We start from the raw sequence: 19,316 nt of genomic DNA, 5'->3' as shown, positions 1-19,316 counted from the left end.
TAAGTGCTCTATTTTCACTGCAGGCATCACTCTTCATTACCTGGATTAACATCTTGCGCAGGAAAGGCATGACAAAAGCAGGGTTCATGCTGCTCAGGCGACCCACAGTACAGATGGCCAGCTCTCGGATTTCAAATACTTGATCATTCAGGGCCACAAAAAGAGCTTGCAAATTTTCCGCCTGGGCAAGGTGAGCATCAAATCGCTCATCCAGAGAGGCCAACACACAGAAACGTATATCAGGGTCTGCAAGAACACATTTGTTTCTCTTTAAATGCAGTAAACTCCTGTTCTTATTATTGCCCTTATTCACAAACTGGCCTCAAAAATTCTTCACAACCTCAGGGAAATGCTGAGAGCTTCCCCAGCATGAGACGCTACATCAGTGTTTTACACGTGAGAAACAGGGTAGGCCAGCTCAAGAGATTCAGTGCTGCTCAGTACTGCCCCAATACCCAGATCAGTACAATGCCAACCTCTTCCACTAACAAGTGGCACATTTGGAGGCAGTGTGCAGAAAATGAACTCATCTCAGGTTACCATACTGCAACTGAAAGGATAAAAAAAAAAAAAAATCAAGTAGGAAGATTCAACAGAAGGGACCGATCCCTTCCCAAATTACAAAGTTGAAGGCCACGACACAGCAAAACAAGTCTCAGGGCTAGTTCAAAGGATTACCAAGGGCACAGTTTGAGCATTTTGCACTACTGTTCTATTAATACCTCAAAAATCAGGATCTGGAAAGAGAAATTGGGAGACCTTTTTAATTTATGAAGACAGACACCTTATAACTTAAGGTGTCTGTCTTTATAAATACTGGCAAGTATGTTCAAATTCTACCACAACCTTAATATCGTCACCTGCTCATGTGCTAAAATTAACATGTGGCAGGACAACCCTTTTCTCTGAACCCCACACTAACCTGGGTCAGTTATTCCAACCACAAGCAGTTTGCTGAGAACATCAGCCACAACCTGCACTGCTGTCTGACTGACCACATGGGCATGACCACTGATCAAGTGGATGGAAGGTGTGAGCAAGCGAGAGCAAGTGCGGGCTGCTTCCATCCGGATCTCCTTGTGTTCGCTGTTCAGAAAGTGGTCTGCACAGTGACGAACAAACTGAGTCAGAGAGTGGCCTAGAAAGAAGAGATGGAGAGCTTACCACAGGTTTACACCCTAATTACTGGTCTTACAAAGGAATAGCAATTTAAACAAAGTGCTCTCAGAAGCTTCCTGCCACTTGTAGTCTACTCCAATGCACTAGCGTTTATAACCCATACCCTTTGGCCCCCTGCTTCCTTATTTCATCTTACCTTCAAACTCAAAGCTACCAAGTGTACGAAGGGCAAGGGTGATGCTACCCACATCACTGGCCTCTGGGATGTTCGTGAGGCTAGGGGAGGCAAGCTGGTGGGCAAGGCCTTTTGGCATGCCTGGATGTCGCAGAGGCTTGTGCATTAGAACAAGGGAAAGCATTTTCAGCAGCCCGTCCTGGATATCCTTCTTTAGCTGGGGGATCTGACGACTCAAGTCGTACAGCACAGCTGTTAGAGCAGGGCTGAGGGCAAGAAGCAGGCAGATAGTCATTAGAACAAAAACAATATGGTGTACATAATTCAGCTTTTTGTTTGTGCCTTTGCCCATCAGAAGATAATTACGGGCATTCACACATCCGAGCAACGCCTGCCGCAGAGCACAGGGGTCCTTGTATGAACTCTGGCACATGAGATGACTTTGTATGAACTTGGTGAGCAAAGTGCCCACTGCAGCACACATTGCTACATTAGGCAATATTGCTAGAACACCGTTACGAGCCTAAGAGATTCCTTATACTTGTGGTTTTTAGACACAAAGGCAACTAAATTCACTTGCAGATGGCAACATTAATCTAATCAAAACAACTCTGTGCTACCTGGATACTTTTTCCGTACCCTCCCAAGTAACAGCTTCATGAGCTAGGAAATTTCTTATTGGAACTGTCAGCTCCAAAAAGTGAAAGAAGCTAGGAGCAAATATTCAGCACATCAATTCTCCTTGCCTGCCAATTTGATATGGCAGACATCTGCTGGCCTTCAGAGGCTTTCTAAATTTTTGCAGGCTGTTGCCAAATGTGTTTGAATAGTGGAAAGTAAAGGAGATTGCTTTTGAATTCACTAATTGTTCTACAAAAAGATTTCTTTACATAGAGACCAATGCTCTTAAGTAACTCAGACACATTAAACACTTAAAACATATTATTCTTCTGAAAGCACTACACTGGTCTTCTGAAAGATCATTTAAAAGGAATAGTCTTCCTTCTCAATCTGAAGACTTTTTTGAGGTCTCATTCTGTATGGTCAACAATGCCATCCAGTGGCTAATAGAAAAATGTGCTCCTGTGTGCCTTGTACTTACCTCAGGCCCACAGCCAGCATAGGTTCCAAAAGCTCTTTGATGTCCTGCTGGATACTGGGTCCCATGGCTCGTGCCAGCATACTAATGCAGGTGAAGACTGTGGCATCAACCTGCACAGACTTCTGCCTCCTGGAAAGGGACCACATAAAAGTTAATTGAGAAGTCGCTATTTTTCAAACATCTTTCTTCATCCCACTTCTTGTGTTATCAGTTTTACAGAAATATCTTTGATTTTAATACAATAATTTGACCCCACATAAAAAAAATATACAAAGAACAGGGAGTTCAATTTCTTCTTCTAACCTTCACATACTTACTTGTGGGCAAAATCCTTTGGAGGAAGAGCTGCTTTTATGATTTCAAGGACTTTTGGCAGGTAAGCTTGAAACTCAGACCTCACAGCTACAGAAAGCAAACCCAAGGCCTGGAAGGCTGCTGTTCGCTCCTTCTCCTTCTTCACACAGCTAAGAACATGATTCATGGTGTCTGGAAGATACTGATCAGCTGGCCACAAGAGAGAACAATACAGATATTGGAACTCATTTAGGTTCATACAGTTGCATCACATTTGCAACTAAACCTTTACAGGTGTAAAGCTAGGGAACAGACATAGCCATGTAAAATTTGCTGACATAAGTAGTGGCAAACACATGTCACCATATAATAAAATTTTCAAAACGCAGAATGCTTTCTTTTAAAAAAAAAAATAATCACCAAAATAAGACGGCTATGAGAAATATTGCAACAGGTTCTATACACAAGTAAGATCCAAGCATCTTGTTTTTATAGTGATTGATCGGAAATGTGGAATAGCACCACAATGCTTGTTCCAACCCACTTAGAATAGGTTGGTGACTTGCCTCCAACTCTGATACACTCCTAAGCTTGCTTGGAAAATCAACTGAACTGCTTTAAAAGCCAGCAGGTAGTTCCCATTTTTACTTGATATTTCCCAGCAGATGCAACAGAGAAAAAGGAAGACAACTCTGCTGATATTTGGGATACATTGAGTGGAGCAAGAAAGCAGAGTTCAACCCTCAGACTGACACACTGAGAAAAAAAAAACCCACACAAAAAGGAAGGTCTATCTCTTATGGTATTGATCACAGAATCCAGACAACAGTTTTTAATCAATTTTCCTCATCAGTGTGACACTTTGACATCAGATATCAAGTCATACTTAGCCAGAAAAAAAAGACTGTCTTCCCACAGAGGAATTTGCTCATCTTACAAGCACCACGTTTGTACTGCTGCATTGCCTGCACAAGCTCATCTGGCCCAAAGAGTGCTGGATAACTTCCAGCCCAATTTCAGCAACATTTCTAACATCCAACCAACCATCTTGTTACCTGTGAATGCTGAAGGACGGAAAGCCGCCAGCCGTGGTAGCAGATTGAGAACTGTCATCTGGATCAAAGAATTTTTGCTGGTTCTGCACTTGAGAACCCACTGGCACACCTGAAAGGAGACAGATTGAGCTTTGAAGGATGGCCATTGGCAGTAATGCACAAATGTTTATTACCTGGGTGTTTTAAGGCATTCTACTGACATTTGGCTTCAGAGTCCATCAGAAAGATAGGTAATTAAGACTCCTTCCAAAGAAAGTAAATCACTTGCTCTAATAGTGACAAAGTTAGGATACATGTAATTAATGAGGTTTGATGCCTCAATTCAATGCTAGGCAGTATTGCCTGCTAAGTAAGGACATGGAGGATAATTGCTCTACAAGAACCAGTGTTGTGAATGTTGGCAGACAAACTGAAGAATGAACACTTACTTGATCAAACTTCTCTTCCATTAGATCCCTGCAGCATCGACTTTCTACCAATGTAGACTTTGCTGGGACAGGTGAAGTTGCGAAACCCATGATTCCTTGGTGGGCACTGTACCCCAGGAGACCAGCCAAAGCATTTGACTGAGAGGGCTGGAGAGACTGGAAGCTAGTGAAGGGAGTGATATGGCGAGGTTTGGTACTGAAGCCCATCAGGTCTTTGCAGTACTTGTCATGCACAAGCTGCTGCTGAGTGATCTCTTCCATCTCCTCCCTAAGGCGCTGGACAAAGTAGAAAAGCACGTTTTTTTTTTTTTAAAAAACAAACAAAACCAAAAAGTAGCTGAATAAGAGATTCCCAACACAGTGCTACCCAAATCTCCTAAGCAGCACCCTGTATAATTGATATCCAAATGGCTGTAAAACATCAATTAAGCAAAATCCAGCAAAAATATGTGGGTCTAACATGCAACAGAGAGTCCTCATTCCATATAAAATACTTTTGCATTGTAATTAATCCAGTTAATAGTGCTTTCAGTCATTTTTGCTATTTCTCTGATGCACCTCAGTTTGTAACAATCAATGCTCCGACTCCATGTTCGGATGACTTTTCAGCCCAACAACCCCATTTCAAACACAATGGGGTATTTCCACAGATTGCTGAGTTGCTACACATTGTCAATTAATCTGGCAACCAAATGCCATAATCCCCACCTTCTTCATTTGCTCACCTCTCCCTCCATACTGCTGATTCTCACTAGCTCGTTGAGGATCAGTAAGGCACCATGGATTCGGTCATCACGGTTCATTCCTTTCTCTTTGGCCAAAGTCTCATCAAAGCCCTTCTCAGCCTCTTCATATGTATGCTTGGAGGAAAAGAGAAAAAAAATCTCAGTTATCATGAAGAAACAAAGCCTGTGGAAATAAAGTAGTACTGCCAGACAAGAGTTACTGATGTCCTGTAATTTTCCAGGAGTAGCCACAAACCTCAACTGAGTAATAACAGAGTATAACACCACAAAATTCAGATTCACCCAGAAGTTGTGGACTCCGCTGCAAAGCATTTTCAACAGCACTAATCAGCCAGCCAGCCAACCATGCCATGGTATAACTTAATCAATATCTGCATCACACATTTGACTATGAGGAATCCAAGTTCACAACATTTGACTGCACTGTCCAAGCCTTATTTGATATTATGAAGCTTGAATTCATGTGTCAATGGCAGCAAAGCTAAGGTTCAGACAAAAGATCCTTACCTTTTTCACTGATGTTTTATCTATCGAATAAAACTATCTGCTAGTAAGAAACGACAATAGATAGATGATTGCATGGCTGTAAAACTAGGTCAGGCTCAACAGCTGACAAAGAGCTGCAGATAGAGCAATGGACTCGTGACAGAGTTAAGTCTCTTGCTTATTTTTACAGTGGTCTAAAGGAACTACTCATTTTATATATTTTCAACTCTTTCAAGGGGAGGAAGTTTTCTACTGACAAATGTGACACAGGTTCTTAGTTTAGACAGTTCTTCTAAAAATGGGCACTTGATCATTTGTATTGCATTCTGAGGAGCTGCTTCAAAACAGTTATTCTCTTACTCTGTACCACTGGGGCTTCTGCATCTCTTTTGGCTCCCGCTGAGTGGTGAGGATAAGGCAGGCTCTTAAGGCGGAAACAGCTCCCTCTCGGATGGCCTGTTTGGGATCCCACACAGCCACAAATATATTGTCAAAGAACGGCTGTACTTGTTGGAAGAAGAAGGTAGGCACGCTGATTGCCAGCTCACGCAGGACAAGAACCTGGAGGTGGGGAGCGAAACGGTAACAACCTGTGAGGATGAGCACCCATAGACAAACCTCATAATTTCTAGACTGCAGTATCATTTATTTAAACTGTCAATGTCTGTAAGTCTGAGCTGTTTCCAGCTCCATACTTTTACAGTTCCTAGCACAATGGTGTGTCAATCTTCTTTAGTCACTGGGCTAAGGTCAAAGCAATGAAGCAGCACTATATCTGCTACGAGAGCATTACATATTCTCAGACATGGACTGCCAGCCATTCTGATCCTGACTAGAGCTTTTCCACAGCCTTCTGTGTACATCTCTTACCACTGTTAACTAATCCTAACCATCCTGTTTCAAGACAGGTGAACACAAAAAAAACCCATCACTTACAGCTGCATGTCTTCGACCTTCATTCCTGTCGGCTCCCAGCCATTCCAGAGCTCGTTTCACCTCAAACTCCACATACTCAGCTGTGAAGGTGTCACCAGCCATCGCAAGCCGTCCAATAGCCTTGGAGGCCATCTCCATTACAACAGGGTCATTGGATGGCAAGAGGTTCCTCAGGTAATTGGCAAACCTGCCGATACGGGTGGCGTTACCTCCTTCAACACCGATAAGGCTTGCTGTAGAGAAAGGAAGCACTGCTGTAGGTTCTCCCTAAGAGTCAGTGACACAGACAGTAGGTAATCCCTGGATGAGAGTTAGTATTCCCTATTCATTCCTTAAAGATTCCCATTAACTCCTCCTAAACTGAAAATCCACAGAAAAAAAAAAGTAAAAATCAAGCAATAGGAAAGGGACACCATTCTTTGGAACCTGAACTTGTTAAGTGGGCAGGAAAATGCATCCAGTAGCTTCATAGATTTTCCCCATTTTTAGTTTAAAAAGAAAAAAAAAAATCCACCCTGGGATCACAGACCCATTCCCAATAGAAAGGCATCCATCCACATGCAACTACTACAGCTGGTCCGCCTCAGTAGAGAAGTCAAAGACTGAATGGACCAAGGAAATTGCTCTCCCCCTCAGCCGTAGAGATGGTCTCTCCTGGCCAGGGTGGAACACATTGGCAGGCAGCAGCGTGGCAGAAGCTTTCGCTGCCAGTGCCTGGGTTGTACCTGCTCTGTAGATAAAGAGGCCATCAGTGTCCAGGGTTGTCAAGCCGGCACCTTTCAACAGCACTAAATTCACAGAAACAATTTTAAAGTGATACTGTCAGCTTAAAATCAGATGTCGTCAACAAAGATTTCCCTAGCTAAGGGACTTCCACTGTCTTCAAACACGTTGGGATTGGACGATTATGTCTGTGAGCCTAAACCATAAGCACCTCCTATTTGGTTATTAAAGAAGTAACTGCTGCAATACAGGCTACTTGCTTGGAAGGCAAAGTATTTATGCAAGCTGATTTCCCTAAGAGTCAAGATGGAGGCAGCTCTGCCATGTCACAGCAAAAGCACAACCAGAGCAACTGATGGAGCAGCTGATCAGAATCAAAGCAGAAGCTATGTGAGCCCCTCCCAGGGATGGAAGCTGCTGTTATCGAGCCAGATAAATTTAAATAACAGGAATCAATCTCCTCAGACTGAAGAGAGTTGAGAAAGTCAGCCCACCCTGATACATATAAACAGACAGCACAAACTGTTCTCAGCTGAGCTCAAGAACAGAATTTTCATGTGTTCAGCACTCACATTTGATGCTCAACTCCCAGAAGAGCTCAGGGCCCATTAAGCACCAGGTTTTCAGCCGCTCTCAGCACTCAGCAGCTCCCATGCTGACACTTACAGACAGATTTTCAGAGCCCAGCAACTAGCACGCACCCAGCATACTGAGCAGTCAGACATAAGGCCCCAATTATAAAAGCTCATTACTTTTGAAAATCTGTCCCTGAAGATAGATGCATGAAGAGAAAACTCACCAGAGGCATTAAGCATTTTCACTCACCTATAGCCAGAATGCCACCCTTCCTTTCATTTGCATCAGAGCTAGAGACCAGCTCAAATATATGATGGTTCAGCTGATCATAAAACCTCGTAGATTCTTCCTGACTCATCTGTAAAAGGAAAAAGTTCAAATCAGCTTTTAGCATTCTTTCCTTTCTTCCTGCCCCCAAAACTTCCATAAAGACAATGCTTCTTAGGTCACTTAAACAGAAAGAAATGAAATCAACCATACATCACAAACACAAAACAGTATCTCCTCTTTGCACCCTAGACACGTCAAGTTTATTTATTCTGGTGCTCAACCACCCACCTGTGTTACCAGCTCACTCACATCTCCTACATGCTGGGGCAAAGGTAAGCTCCCTGCTATGCCCCATGTCCTCTCTAAGACCACCTTCCATATTCCAAAATTCTCCACCCCCAAAGTACCCAGCCCATGCCCCACACTCATATGATAAACAAGGATAAATTATCTCATTCACAGCACTCACTTCACGGAGCTCCATGGTGACATAATGCTGCAAGTCCTTGGCAGCTTTTGCCCTTGTCTCTTCACTGCGACTCTTCAAGCCATTGGCAAATTGTTGAAGAATGGACACAGTGCCCGACATGATGGTGGTATGCTGGGGCTCGGGGGCATCAAGACCTGTAAGTTCTTCAGAAACACATTTTTTTTTTTTTTTTTTTACTGCTTTCAGTTATTTAAATCTCTAAGCTGCTTTCTTAATGCTGCCCCTGGTGCCCGTTTCCAAAACACACAACCTATTGCATACAAGGGTGCTGCGCCATAAAATTACAAGTAACAACTATATTCCTTAGGCCACAACTCTGTGATAAAACCGTATCACCACATGCTATCTTGACGCCCAGCCTATTTGCTGTTTAGTTCCTCAAATAACAAAATATGCTCCAACAGGTCAGGTGCCCCGACTCCATGATGAGCTAATTCTAAATCATGCAATAGCTGAAAAATAGCAGGGTCAGATTAGGGTTTATAATTACCCTATAACAAGTAGGCACAATCATTCACATGATTATGTCATTATGACATCAGACTCCTCCTTGAGCACTTTCATCCAAGCTTCTCCACAGAAATTGTAGTGTTATGCCAACACAAGGAAGACCTAGCACTCAGGGCCTGGCAAGTGTTACATTCCCCAGTAGATATTTAGAGATGGGAAGTCTACTTATACCCATAGCAACATCCATCATTGCAACAGGATGCTTACTATCATGACATGTAACCAAACTTTCTTGTGAGACTGTCTTTATGCAGAAAATATTTGAGAGGCTTGACACAGCCCTCCTCCCCCCCGATTTTCAGATTACATAAACCCAAACCGAGCACTTGACAGAAGGGCCCACAGCGACACAAGGCACCAAAACTTCAGCTCCTTCTTCCCCAAATATCTCCCACGCCGTCACACGGATCCACCCAGACTACGGCGTGAGGTGGCTTCGGGGCTTCCCCGCGGCTAGGAGCCAGGAGAAGCTCCCCCGAAAGAGGAGAGCTGCCTGTGGTCTCATCACCGCCAGCCACGGTCTCCCTGCGCGAGGGTTCCCTCACAGCCGCACTGGCGGAGGGACACGGCAGCCGCCGGAGAGGAGCCGCAGGCCCGAGCCCGCGGGGGTTCCCGCCGCCCGTCGCTCCACAGGCCAGGAGCGAGGAAGGCGTGAGGAACAGCTGAGGCGGGCTGAGGCAGGGCAAGGCGGGCACTGGGCCTCTAGCGGCAATGCCGCCGGGGCGGGGGGCTCGGGCAGGCTGGTGCGAGCGAGGAGCTGCGGCGCGGGGCCAAGGCGTCCGCGGGAAGCGCCAGCGGCGCTGACAGGGCAGAGGGCGCCAGCCCAGCGGGCGTTGAGGCGGCAGCGCTCGGGGAGGGCCGTGACGGCCGGACGGTGACGGGAGGGGAGGTGAGAGGAAGGCGATGCTGAGGGGAGGCTCCGGAGCCGCACTCACCGCCTCCGCCCCGACCGCCGACCGGCTCCCCTGCTCCGGGCCCCGCTCCCTCCCCTCCCCCGCGCCTGCCGGACCGGCGAGCTGCTACTGGCCAATAGTCTCCCAGAAGAAGTTTGATAGACACCGTCTTTGACCAGTAGAAAAAGAGCAAAGGGGAAGGAGGGCTTGCAGCTCCGGCCCTTCTCCCAAGGAACTGCAAGGCGAGACCGTCTCCTTCTGGCCAATCATCATGCCAGCCGAGAGCGAGTGGCAGTAAAGCTGACGAATGAAAAAGCTGCGTATGCTTGATTGGCGAAAAGTCTGCTCTAGGCCCACCTTTCCGACGCCGGCTGGCTTCCGCCCTCCCGTAAAGCCTGTGCGCTTTATGCGCATGCGGACTGGGGGGCGAGTAGCGCAGTTGCAGTGCTGCGCCGCGTCTGGTGTGCGTCGCTGAAACGTGTCCGGCTGCTCATGACAGGACCAAGGGCACCCGGGGAGCCACCCAGCTGTAGGCGCTCCGTCGCCGTCATGGCATGTATAGCAGTGGTGACGTATGCTTCAGAGTGATCCCCTCGCAGCCGCGCCTGACCACGTGGACCATTTAATGTTTACACCGGCCGTCGGGAGGTGCTGGCTGGTCGCTCGGCTGCTGCTCTGGTATGCGACCCTCCGCGGAACCCCCTGCGCGAGGCCGTGGCGGCGCGGGGGCGGTGGGGAAGGGCAGGAACGGCCGTTGGGCGGAGGCGCGCGGCAGGCTGGCGGTTGAGGCGCGCGGGGCGCTGGTGGTTGGGGCGCGCGCCTGTCAAGCGGGTAAGGGCGGCGCGCGCCTTCTCCTCAAGGCGCTGCCGGCGCGGCCATGGCGGCCGCGCCCTCTCTCCGCTGGGCCCCGTGGCGGCGGCCAGGCTAACGCGGCCCTTCCCCTTCTAGGTGCTGCTGCTGTGAAACGGGGCGGCGGGGAGAGCATGGGGCCGGGAGACCTGGTGCAGAAGATCAGCATTAGCGCCGAGAGCCCCCGGGGGAGCGAGAGGAACGACTCTGGCGCCGCGCTGGCGGGCTCTGAGAGAATCCCCGCCGGCAGCTGGAGGCAGAAGTGTGCGGCCTATGTGCTGGCGCTCAGACCTTGGAGTTTCAGTGCCTCCCTCACCCCTGTGGCCCTCGGCAGCGCTCTGGCATACCGGGCCGAGGGAGCGCTAGACCCAGGGCTGTTGGTGGGAAGCGCCGTGACCGTCCTGGCCGTGCACGGAGCCGGCAACTTGGTGAATACCTACTACGACTTTTCCAAAGGCATCGATCACAAGAAGAGTGATGACAGGACTTTGGTGGACCAGATTCTGGAGCCTCAGGATGTAGTCCGGTTTGGAGTCTTCCTTTATACGCTGGGCTGTATCTGTGCAGCTGGGCTCTACACTGTCTCAACGCTCAAGCTGGAGCACCTGGCCCTGATTTACTTTGGAGGACTTTCCAGCTCTTTCCTTTATACTGGAGGTAAGCGCAGTATCACGTTTGCTGTGAATTTGAATGTGAACATGACAGAATTAGTTCACTTGTCGAGAGTTTCTAGAAGATGCAAGTGATCTCTGTAGGTAACGGCCACAAAAATATTTGGTTGTATTTCCTGAAGTACTGGTACATAAACTTGCATTCTTTGCCATTGATTGTTGTGGGAAGATGTGGGAAGAGGCACACTAAGTTCTTCAGTTAGGACGTGGTGTTGAGATATTGTTATTTACATATATGGCTTTAGATGCTCATCAGAACTATTACTGAAACTTCTAATGATGTGTATCTCTCATCCCTCAGCAGTAGAGCTCAGTGCATGTGTTCGTTTCCATTAGTGGAATGTGTCACTTGGTTTTGGAATATTTTGTTGTTATTCTCTAGATGGAGTTTCATTGTGAATGTAGAACAGTTTGTGTTTGTTCTTAATAAGAGGAGGATATTCTTATTGGCTTCTTGTGTTGGGTAGATACAAACTCGGTTTCAAACTGTCAAACTTTCAAACAGTTATGCTAGTTTCCGTGAAAGAACCTTGTCAGTTTTGTGTTTTGTTCTGACCATTTTATATATTTGTTTAGGATCAGGTTCTATTATGCATGATCACACTGAAGAGTACCTTATTTCTATAGATTTCTGCAGGAATAGGTACTTCTACATGTGAAGATGGGTATTAGAACCTGGCCATTAGTTTCTGTTATATTATTTGACTGGAGAAATTCAGAAGCTGCGTTTCCTTTATTATCGTTGGAAAAAAGAGAAAATATGCTTCTCAGCCATAGCTTCACGTGCGTTGGTCAGTTCACAATACTTCTGTGGGAAGGGCTGATCTGTTGTATTATCCATTCTCTTCTGTCATTTGAGTTGTTTGATGATGCTTCATTTTATTCTTGTGTCTTGCCACAGGAATTGGATTTAAATATGTTGCACTTGGAGACGTGGTGATCCTGATCACCTTTGGGCCCCTGGCTGTCATGTTTGCCCATGCTGTGCAGGTTGGTTATCTGTCTGTCTCACCACTGCTCTACGCTATCCCACTGGCTCTCAGTACTGAGGCCATCCTGCACAGCAACAACACACGAGACATGGAGTCTGACCGGCAGGCGGGTATTGTCACCTTGGCTATCCTCATCGGCCCTACGTTCTCCTATATTCTCTACACCGTGCTGCTCTTCTTGCCCTACCTGATTTTCTGTGTGCTGGCCACACGCTATACCATCAGCATGGCGTTGCCACTACTCACCATCCCGATGGCATTTTCACTGGAGAGGCAGTTTCGGAGTCAGAGCTTCAACAAAATTCCTCAGCGGACAGCCAAACTCAATCTCCTCTTGGGGCTTTTCTATGTTTTTGGTATTACGCTAGCACCGGCTGGTGCTCTGCCCAAACTGTAACAAGAGCCGTAGAATCAGGCCTCACCATTCAGTATTAATGCTGATTAACTGTGGATGATGTGGGTAGATTGACCCATTACGGACAGTGGGAAGAATGGAGAGACCATCTTGAGCTGTTGGTTGTCTGTGAATTTTGTAATTTCTGGTCTTGGTTAGCTTGTACAACAGACTTTTTAAAAGTTATTTGTCTGTTCTTTGGAAGGGGTGAACTGTGCAGCTTTGCTTCAGGGGAGCAGGGCGACGCGAGGACAAGGAAATGTTTAAAGATCCTCATGTTTCTGCCACTGAATTCTTTGTCTGTCAACTCAGTGAAAGTAAGATTGAGCCTCAAATACAAACTCTGTGTTCCCTTCACAAACACAGTGGTTGCTCTTATACTCCTTTTCTTACCATGGTCAAGGCATCCAGTGGCTCCTGTGTGGTAAACAGAAAACACTGCCAAATGTTAGCATCACAACGATGTAGGTGCTATTACTTCACTCCCTTGTGAGCATAGTTCATCTTCATCTGTTGTATGTTTTAATTTTTGTTGTTTTTTTTTCCTAGACGAATTTTGAGCTTGTATTTCCAAGCCCCCTGAAATGTGCTAGATACTAATTCATTAACTGGTGTTTCTGTTTGGTCCTTATAGGTTAGAAATTTCAAAGTTATGTATCTCTGTGGGATGTTGGTGCTAAAATGGAGCATGAATAGCCCACTGCACAAACCTTAAGCCAAAACCAGTAAATTTATATTCTGCTACGAAAGCTGAAGCTGTAAATAAAAATCATGCAACTGAAAAGTCTTCAATGCATAGAAAAACACTTTTGCATTTGTTTAGAATTTACTCTCTGAAATGATAGTCTTGGAGTTAAGGAGGAGCCAGCAGACAGTGCCAGATTTCTTTGACTAGATATGGATTAATGGATACATGAGTGGAAGAACAAATTCCTAGTTAAAAAATTTTTTTTTTTCAGTTGTCATTCTCTGTTTATTTAGAGGCCTGGAGTATTATAGTCAAATGTCATATAATAAGAAGCCCAAAAAGAAGCTCTGTTGAGCAAAGGAAAAAGATACAGGGTTAGAAAAAAGGAATCGGGATTATTGCATTGGCTCTGCATAAAAATTAGGACTGGAAACAGGAAGAAACCATTTTTTTTATAAGAATTTTTCTAATAGAGTCCAGAGTTTGTGTGTCTGAATCACATTTAAATGTTGTTAGCTCTGAAGTGAAGTTCCCCCGCCTTTACACCTTACAGCGTTGTGTTGTTTTCTCCTGCAGATCTTGCCACTTGATATTCATGTGGCCTTTTTAAAAACTGATTGTTTCAGCAATTACGTAGCAGTGTGAAAAACATGCCAAACACAACTGGTGAAAAAGTGTGACTTCAGTTGAAAGATGAATTTGATTCATACCATGTTAGCTCAGTGGCAACTGAATTCTCTTCTGTGTTGAAGAAAAAGTACTCATTTCCTGTATGCAGGATTTTGGTGAAAAGTTGGTTTACAGGAGTTGTGGAAAGCTTCAGAGGAATTAATACAGGAGTTGAACTGAGCTGCTGGTGCCTGGAGCACAACCTTACTTTTGAACCAAGTGGGAGCGTGCTAACCACTATATGAAGGGCTTTTAAACACGAGCAATATAGTAGCAATAAACTCACATGGTGTTACCCTGCATCTATCATAGGTAAGTTATGCTCTTGTGTTCATCTGAAAGTGCGGAGTGTTGTATTAGTAGATTTTACTGACAGTAGTAAAGCTGAGTTGATGGTACAAGATTAAACGGTATAGCTATTTAAGTGACTGTTTTTATGGCTGCATGTTGTCCAGGGTTACCGAGCTGTTGGTCTCCTGCTTTACAGCTGAGCTGTAGCCAAAGGGAAGGATTCTTTGCAGGTGTATTTTGTGAGCCACAGTTTTACCTTTTATTAAAATTGAGCAAATGATCTCTCTAATCTGACTAGGCATAAGGCAAGAGGAGATGGTATTCAGCAACTGTGTGCTGCTTTCTACAGCAAAATACTTGTTTAGATTGGAAACATGAGGAGAAAATGCAAAAATTCACCTTAGCTGGATGGAAGGAGATATCCAGAAGGTTTTGGAAACTGTTTTCAATACAGATATGCACAACGCAGTGTCCACTGTTACTTCTCTGTGGATCTACAGAATAAAGAAGAGCCTGGCTCTGAGCTCTACTTTTCTGCAAAGAAAAAGCTTTTCTGGGGATATGGACTGAGCTGGTGAATTTGTTAACCTTGCAACTGGGGATATGTGAGTTCATTAGGTTAAGCCCAGCATGGCTTTGTTGCTACCCTTTGTAGCAGCTTTATTTTATGATAGCTTGCTTTTGGATAGCTATCAGTTTAAAAGAATGGATAGTTATGTTTTTCTGGTCCTTTAACATAAACTAGAGTACTCAAGCTAAATTCCTTAAAGTAACTAATACTTGGTTCATATCTTTGATAACTGTAATTGTAATGCTGGAAAGGTCTAGGATATGGTCATTGGTGGAGTAGTGTATGTAACTCCAGTTGTATCTAGGCTACCCTTTACTGGCAGGGAAAAGCCACCTGTGTAGGATATCTGCTTACTGCTTGTTGTGGTTTAACCTGGCAGGTAGCTGAAACAACTGCACAGCCGTTCACTCACCCTCCCCGCCGCAGCAGGATGGGGGAGCGAATTGGAAAAAAAAAAGGTAGACCTCATGATTTGAGATAAAGACAGTTTAATAGGACAGGGGGAAAAAAGTAATAATAATGATAAAAGAAAATACAAAACAAAGTATGCACAGGACAGTTGCTCACCACTCGCTGAGCGATGCCCAGCTAGTTCCTGAGCCATGGTGCCTCATTGCCCTCTCTGGGCATGACATGGTATGGTATGGAATATCTCTTTGGCCAGCATGAGAAGCTGGACAGTCCTTGACTTAGCAACAACTAAAAACATCAGTATGTTATCAACCTTATTTTCACCTCAAATCCAAAACATAGCTTTATACCAGCTATCAGGAAGAAAATTAACTTGTTCTCAGATGAAAACAGGACACTGCTGCAAAGGACCAGTGCTCTTTGTTACAGAGATGAAGGAAGAGCTCAGTAGTACATGTATATGTTAGTGGAATGCTTTTCAAGGTGAGGGGGAAGCAAAGAATTTTTATAGTAAGAATGAGATGAAAATTTGGAAATTCCTTACTAGCAGATGCTGGTTGCCTCCAGTCTGTGAAAAACAGTATCATTCCAGGTTCTTAAGGATATTAATAATAAACAACACGTTCTTCACCATGACTTTGAGGAAGTCATTTACCTTCTCTGTGTCTCAGAAAACAGCTAATTTTTGCCTACCTCACAGGGATGCTGAGCTGACATCATTGTCATAGAGAGCTTTGAAAGTAAAAAGTGCTTTATCTCTGTGTGCTTTCCAAAAAGCATGTTAGTACTAGAATACGTCTTAGGTATGAACTAACCTTTATTGGTTTGTTTTGTGATGAGGATGCTGGGTCTCTTTCCCTATCCCTCGCCTCCCTGTCCCATGCTCCTTTCCCTGAATGTAAACTTTTAAAATTTCTTTCAGGTCTCTCTTGATGAGCTGTGTTGCAATGTGATGAATCTACTCTGGTACATGAACTACATCTTTAGCCCGTCTGTTAATGTGTCCTAAAGCACCTCCTGTCTTTTCTTCTTATCCAATAAAGTGTCTGAATGTTATTCTGTTAATTATGTTGTGTTTTGATTATTTTATATCACTCCAGTTGTGTTTTTGCACATGTATTAGAGCATCTTCCTGGAAGGAGGAGGGTCTTTCCTGCTGTGTTTATAGTGTAAGTGCACAAAAGATCATACTTCTTTTTGGTAAGAGTCGTTTTATGAATCACATAGTCCTGTCCTTACATTATCATCGGGTAGAAAGTTCAGAAGCAGTAATCATCTCGTACAATGGCAGACTTCAGAGTAGTTTCAGTATTTTCATCAATGAGCAGAATTTTCTTTGATGCAGTTTTTTGTGCCATGTACTGTTCAGCATTTGTAAGGAGGTTTCAGCTGAACTTTTAATCTTTTTAATAAAAATCGGCTTTTTCATCTTCACCTGTGTGGTCTGCCATTCTTCCACTGCCATGGTCTCTGCTCCTGACTTTGTAATGATTTTATTTGCTCCCTAGGACTGACAGCGGAACGCCTCCCCTGTGTGTGTCATAAATGAACTTAAAGGCTGGTTTGAAATTTTCCTGTCTTGGCACTGGTGCAATCTACTATACAAATGAATGTACAGTTAGCTTAAGGAGACTAAGAAGTCTTACTTGTCTTACATGGTTTCTGGCTCTCTTTTTTTTCATATGTGGTTAAAGTGGTTTGAACAGTCCAGAGAAACCTCTTGGCTGTGCCACCTCTACTGCCTGTGATGCACATAGCTGAAAACAGATACAAAGAAGCCTTGATACATGAGGGATTTGTGAAACATGATGATTTCAGTTTTTGCTTCTAGATTAAAACCTGTCTGAGTAGGAGAGAATGAAAGAAGTTCCTGCAGTAAAGTTTAGTGACTATAAACCGTTGTGGAGTGACTAAACCACTATCTTACCATCACTGTCTGCTTGGAATTGATTTTCTGTTTGGGTTTGCAGGACATTTTATGATTCTAAGACAGCTAGGCCTGGGAAATATTTTTTAGCCTTTCTGAGGTGCAGAGTGGGCCCCAGGGTCATAGCATTTGGAGATAACTTTAGAGGATAAAATGCAGGATAGCATGGTATCCAGATAAACATGGGCTGTACTCAAAAATCCTTCCAAAGAAATATGATAACGCTCTTCTTCTGACTGCAGAAACCAGTCTGCTGAGTATCCTTTAGCAAGACAGCATACTGGGTGTTTTGTTAATACTGTAATTGTTCTGCACTTGTTCTTAAAACACTCTCTAATGCTTTGTCGTGGTAGCAGGTGGAGTTGCTTAGTAGTCAGCTTAAACTTATTTTAAGGAAACTGGACCTCTAATAGGAAATGTTTAGAGTTTTGAAATTCATGCAGCATTGAACACCTTTTTGTCCAGTGCCTGTCTAGGTGGACGCTGTAATTTTAAGTGTCCGCAGATGGCAGCATTGCTCTTCCATTGTTCTGTAGCACCCTGTGGTACCTGTGCCCTAGGCTGAGGGATCCTCTGCCAGGCAGACACCAAGGGTCGCTGCAGATGCTAGGATTGTCCTGATACCCTTGACCTTGTTCCACAGTCTGAAGAAACCTGATTCCTGGTGAGAAAAGTGGTGGACCATATTCTGGTATTGCTGCTCCTCTGCTGTTCTACGAGATTGATCCAGAATCCTAGCTCCACTTTTTACTGAGTGGCAAAATGTTTTATGCAGCAGAGGGTGTCTGTCCTGTATTTATAGTTTTAGGGGTTACACAGGCTCAGGTCCCTGCATTGGTCAGCACATTCTTCTTATTTGGGAGGATTTTTTTAATAGCTGTGACAGCTAGGAGTGTTTTTGGTTTTTTTTTCCCCCTCCTCTACAGCCAGTGGATTGAAAACCTTCAGAGCAATGGAGAAAGGAGACTTTCCAAATACCTACTTAAAACAACCTCATTTTTTATCTCTACAGGGATTCATGTCAGCTGTGTTTGCAAGATTTTTTTAGTGTTTGTCTGGTTGTACCTCATTTAGTCTCCTGTGGTGTAAGGGAACTTGGAAGGTAAATGGCTGCAGATGAATTTTTAATGTGCAGATTATGTCTTGACAGATGCTTCTGGCCCAGGCAGGTAATGGCAGAAACAGGCATTTGAAGAAAGCCAGTCAGCTCTATCTTGCATTTTTAAAGCCTTTTCTGGTGGGTTAATAAGCTTATTCTGGTCAGATGTTGAGGGCTGAACTTTCAAAAGAGTGTGGGCAAGATGTGCATCATGGGTAGTGCACTTATGTGGGGAAAAAAATGCAGTGTCTGCACACTCTGAGATGTACTTCAGTCAATTGCTTTTAATGCTCACATCTTGAATCACTGTTGGAAAATCTTAATACTTCTATAGTGTTTTTAGGAGCTTGGACTATATTTTCCCCATCTCTTGAGTGAGTAGACTGAGTCACTGCTGCTTAATCAAGGTCATGCTCCTTGGAGGAGAGTATATGAGAGTTCTCCTTTCCAGTCCAGTTATTACTAGGCCTTTTGCCTCACATATTGGTTTGTCTTTCAGGTCACAGATAGATTATTTTTATTTAAATCACCTTTGGTTGCTTTATTCTTGGAGTTTTGCATCTGCTGAATTATGTATTTAAGGAATGAAATGCTGCTCTGGCTTTTTAAAGCCGTTTTTCATTTTAAGTTGGAGCTAAATATCTAGCCAAGTTAAAATCTATAGCTCCTAGAGCTGCTAAAACATTCGTAAGGTTCTACTAAAACTCAGCATGGCTGGCTTATTGCAGCTGTATGTCTAAAGGAAACAGGCCCATTACTGGGTAGAATGCCTATGCTTTACCATCTGAAATAAGGTTTTTGCTCTTCTGTGTAACTCAGAGTAAGACCCAAAATGAACAACTTTATCAAGATTTCTTTTACATCTTCTGACGATAACTCTTCATATTGTCAGTGCTTATCCTTTCTGTACAGTTGCCTTTCTGTACAGTTGCCTTTCTGTACAGTTGCCTT

General features: G+C 44.4%; 2 protein-coding genes across 2 annotated transcripts in view; one reads left to right on the top strand and one right to left on the bottom strand.

Moving 5' to 3' along the window:
- Positions 1-2,897, bottom strand: part of MTOR (mechanistic target of rapamycin kinase) — a gene marked incomplete at its 3' end in the record, with an annotated part of 62,221 nt that extends 59,324 nt beyond the window's left edge. The window contains exons 1-5 of the mRNA XM_082009229.1: positions 2,714-2,897; positions 2,397-2,525; positions 1,316-1,560; positions 923-1,138; positions 41-246 (exon numbers count right to left, since the gene is read on the bottom strand). Coding sequence (XP_081865355.1) covers positions 41-246; positions 923-1,138; positions 1,316-1,560; positions 2,397-2,525; positions 2,714-2,877 — 960 coding nt within the window. The 5' untranslated portion in view covers positions 2,878-2,897. The remainder of the gene's footprint in view (positions 1-40; positions 247-922; positions 1,139-1,315; positions 1,561-2,396; positions 2,526-2,713) is intronic.
- A 7,889-nt stretch (positions 2,898-10,786) lies between these two features.
- UBIAD1 (UbiA prenyltransferase domain containing 1) lies at positions 10,787-12,712 on the top strand (the record flags this gene model as incomplete). The annotated part of the gene is made up of 2 exons (XM_082009384.1): positions 10,787-11,309; positions 12,225-12,712. 2 exons carry the CDS (start codon positions 10,787-10,789, stop codon positions 12,710-12,712), a joined length of 1,011 nt encoding a protein of 336 aa, XP_081865510.1.
- Between the last annotated feature and the right edge of the window lie 6,604 nt (positions 12,713-19,316).

This window comes from Phaethon aethereus (assembly GCF_964289735.1).
Source record: "Phaethon aethereus genome assembly, chromosome: 21".
Classification (NCBI taxonomy): domain Eukaryota; kingdom Metazoa; phylum Chordata; class Aves; order Phaethontiformes; family Phaethontidae; genus Phaethon; species Phaethon aethereus.
This window is presented reverse-complemented; position numbering and strand designations above follow the sequence as displayed.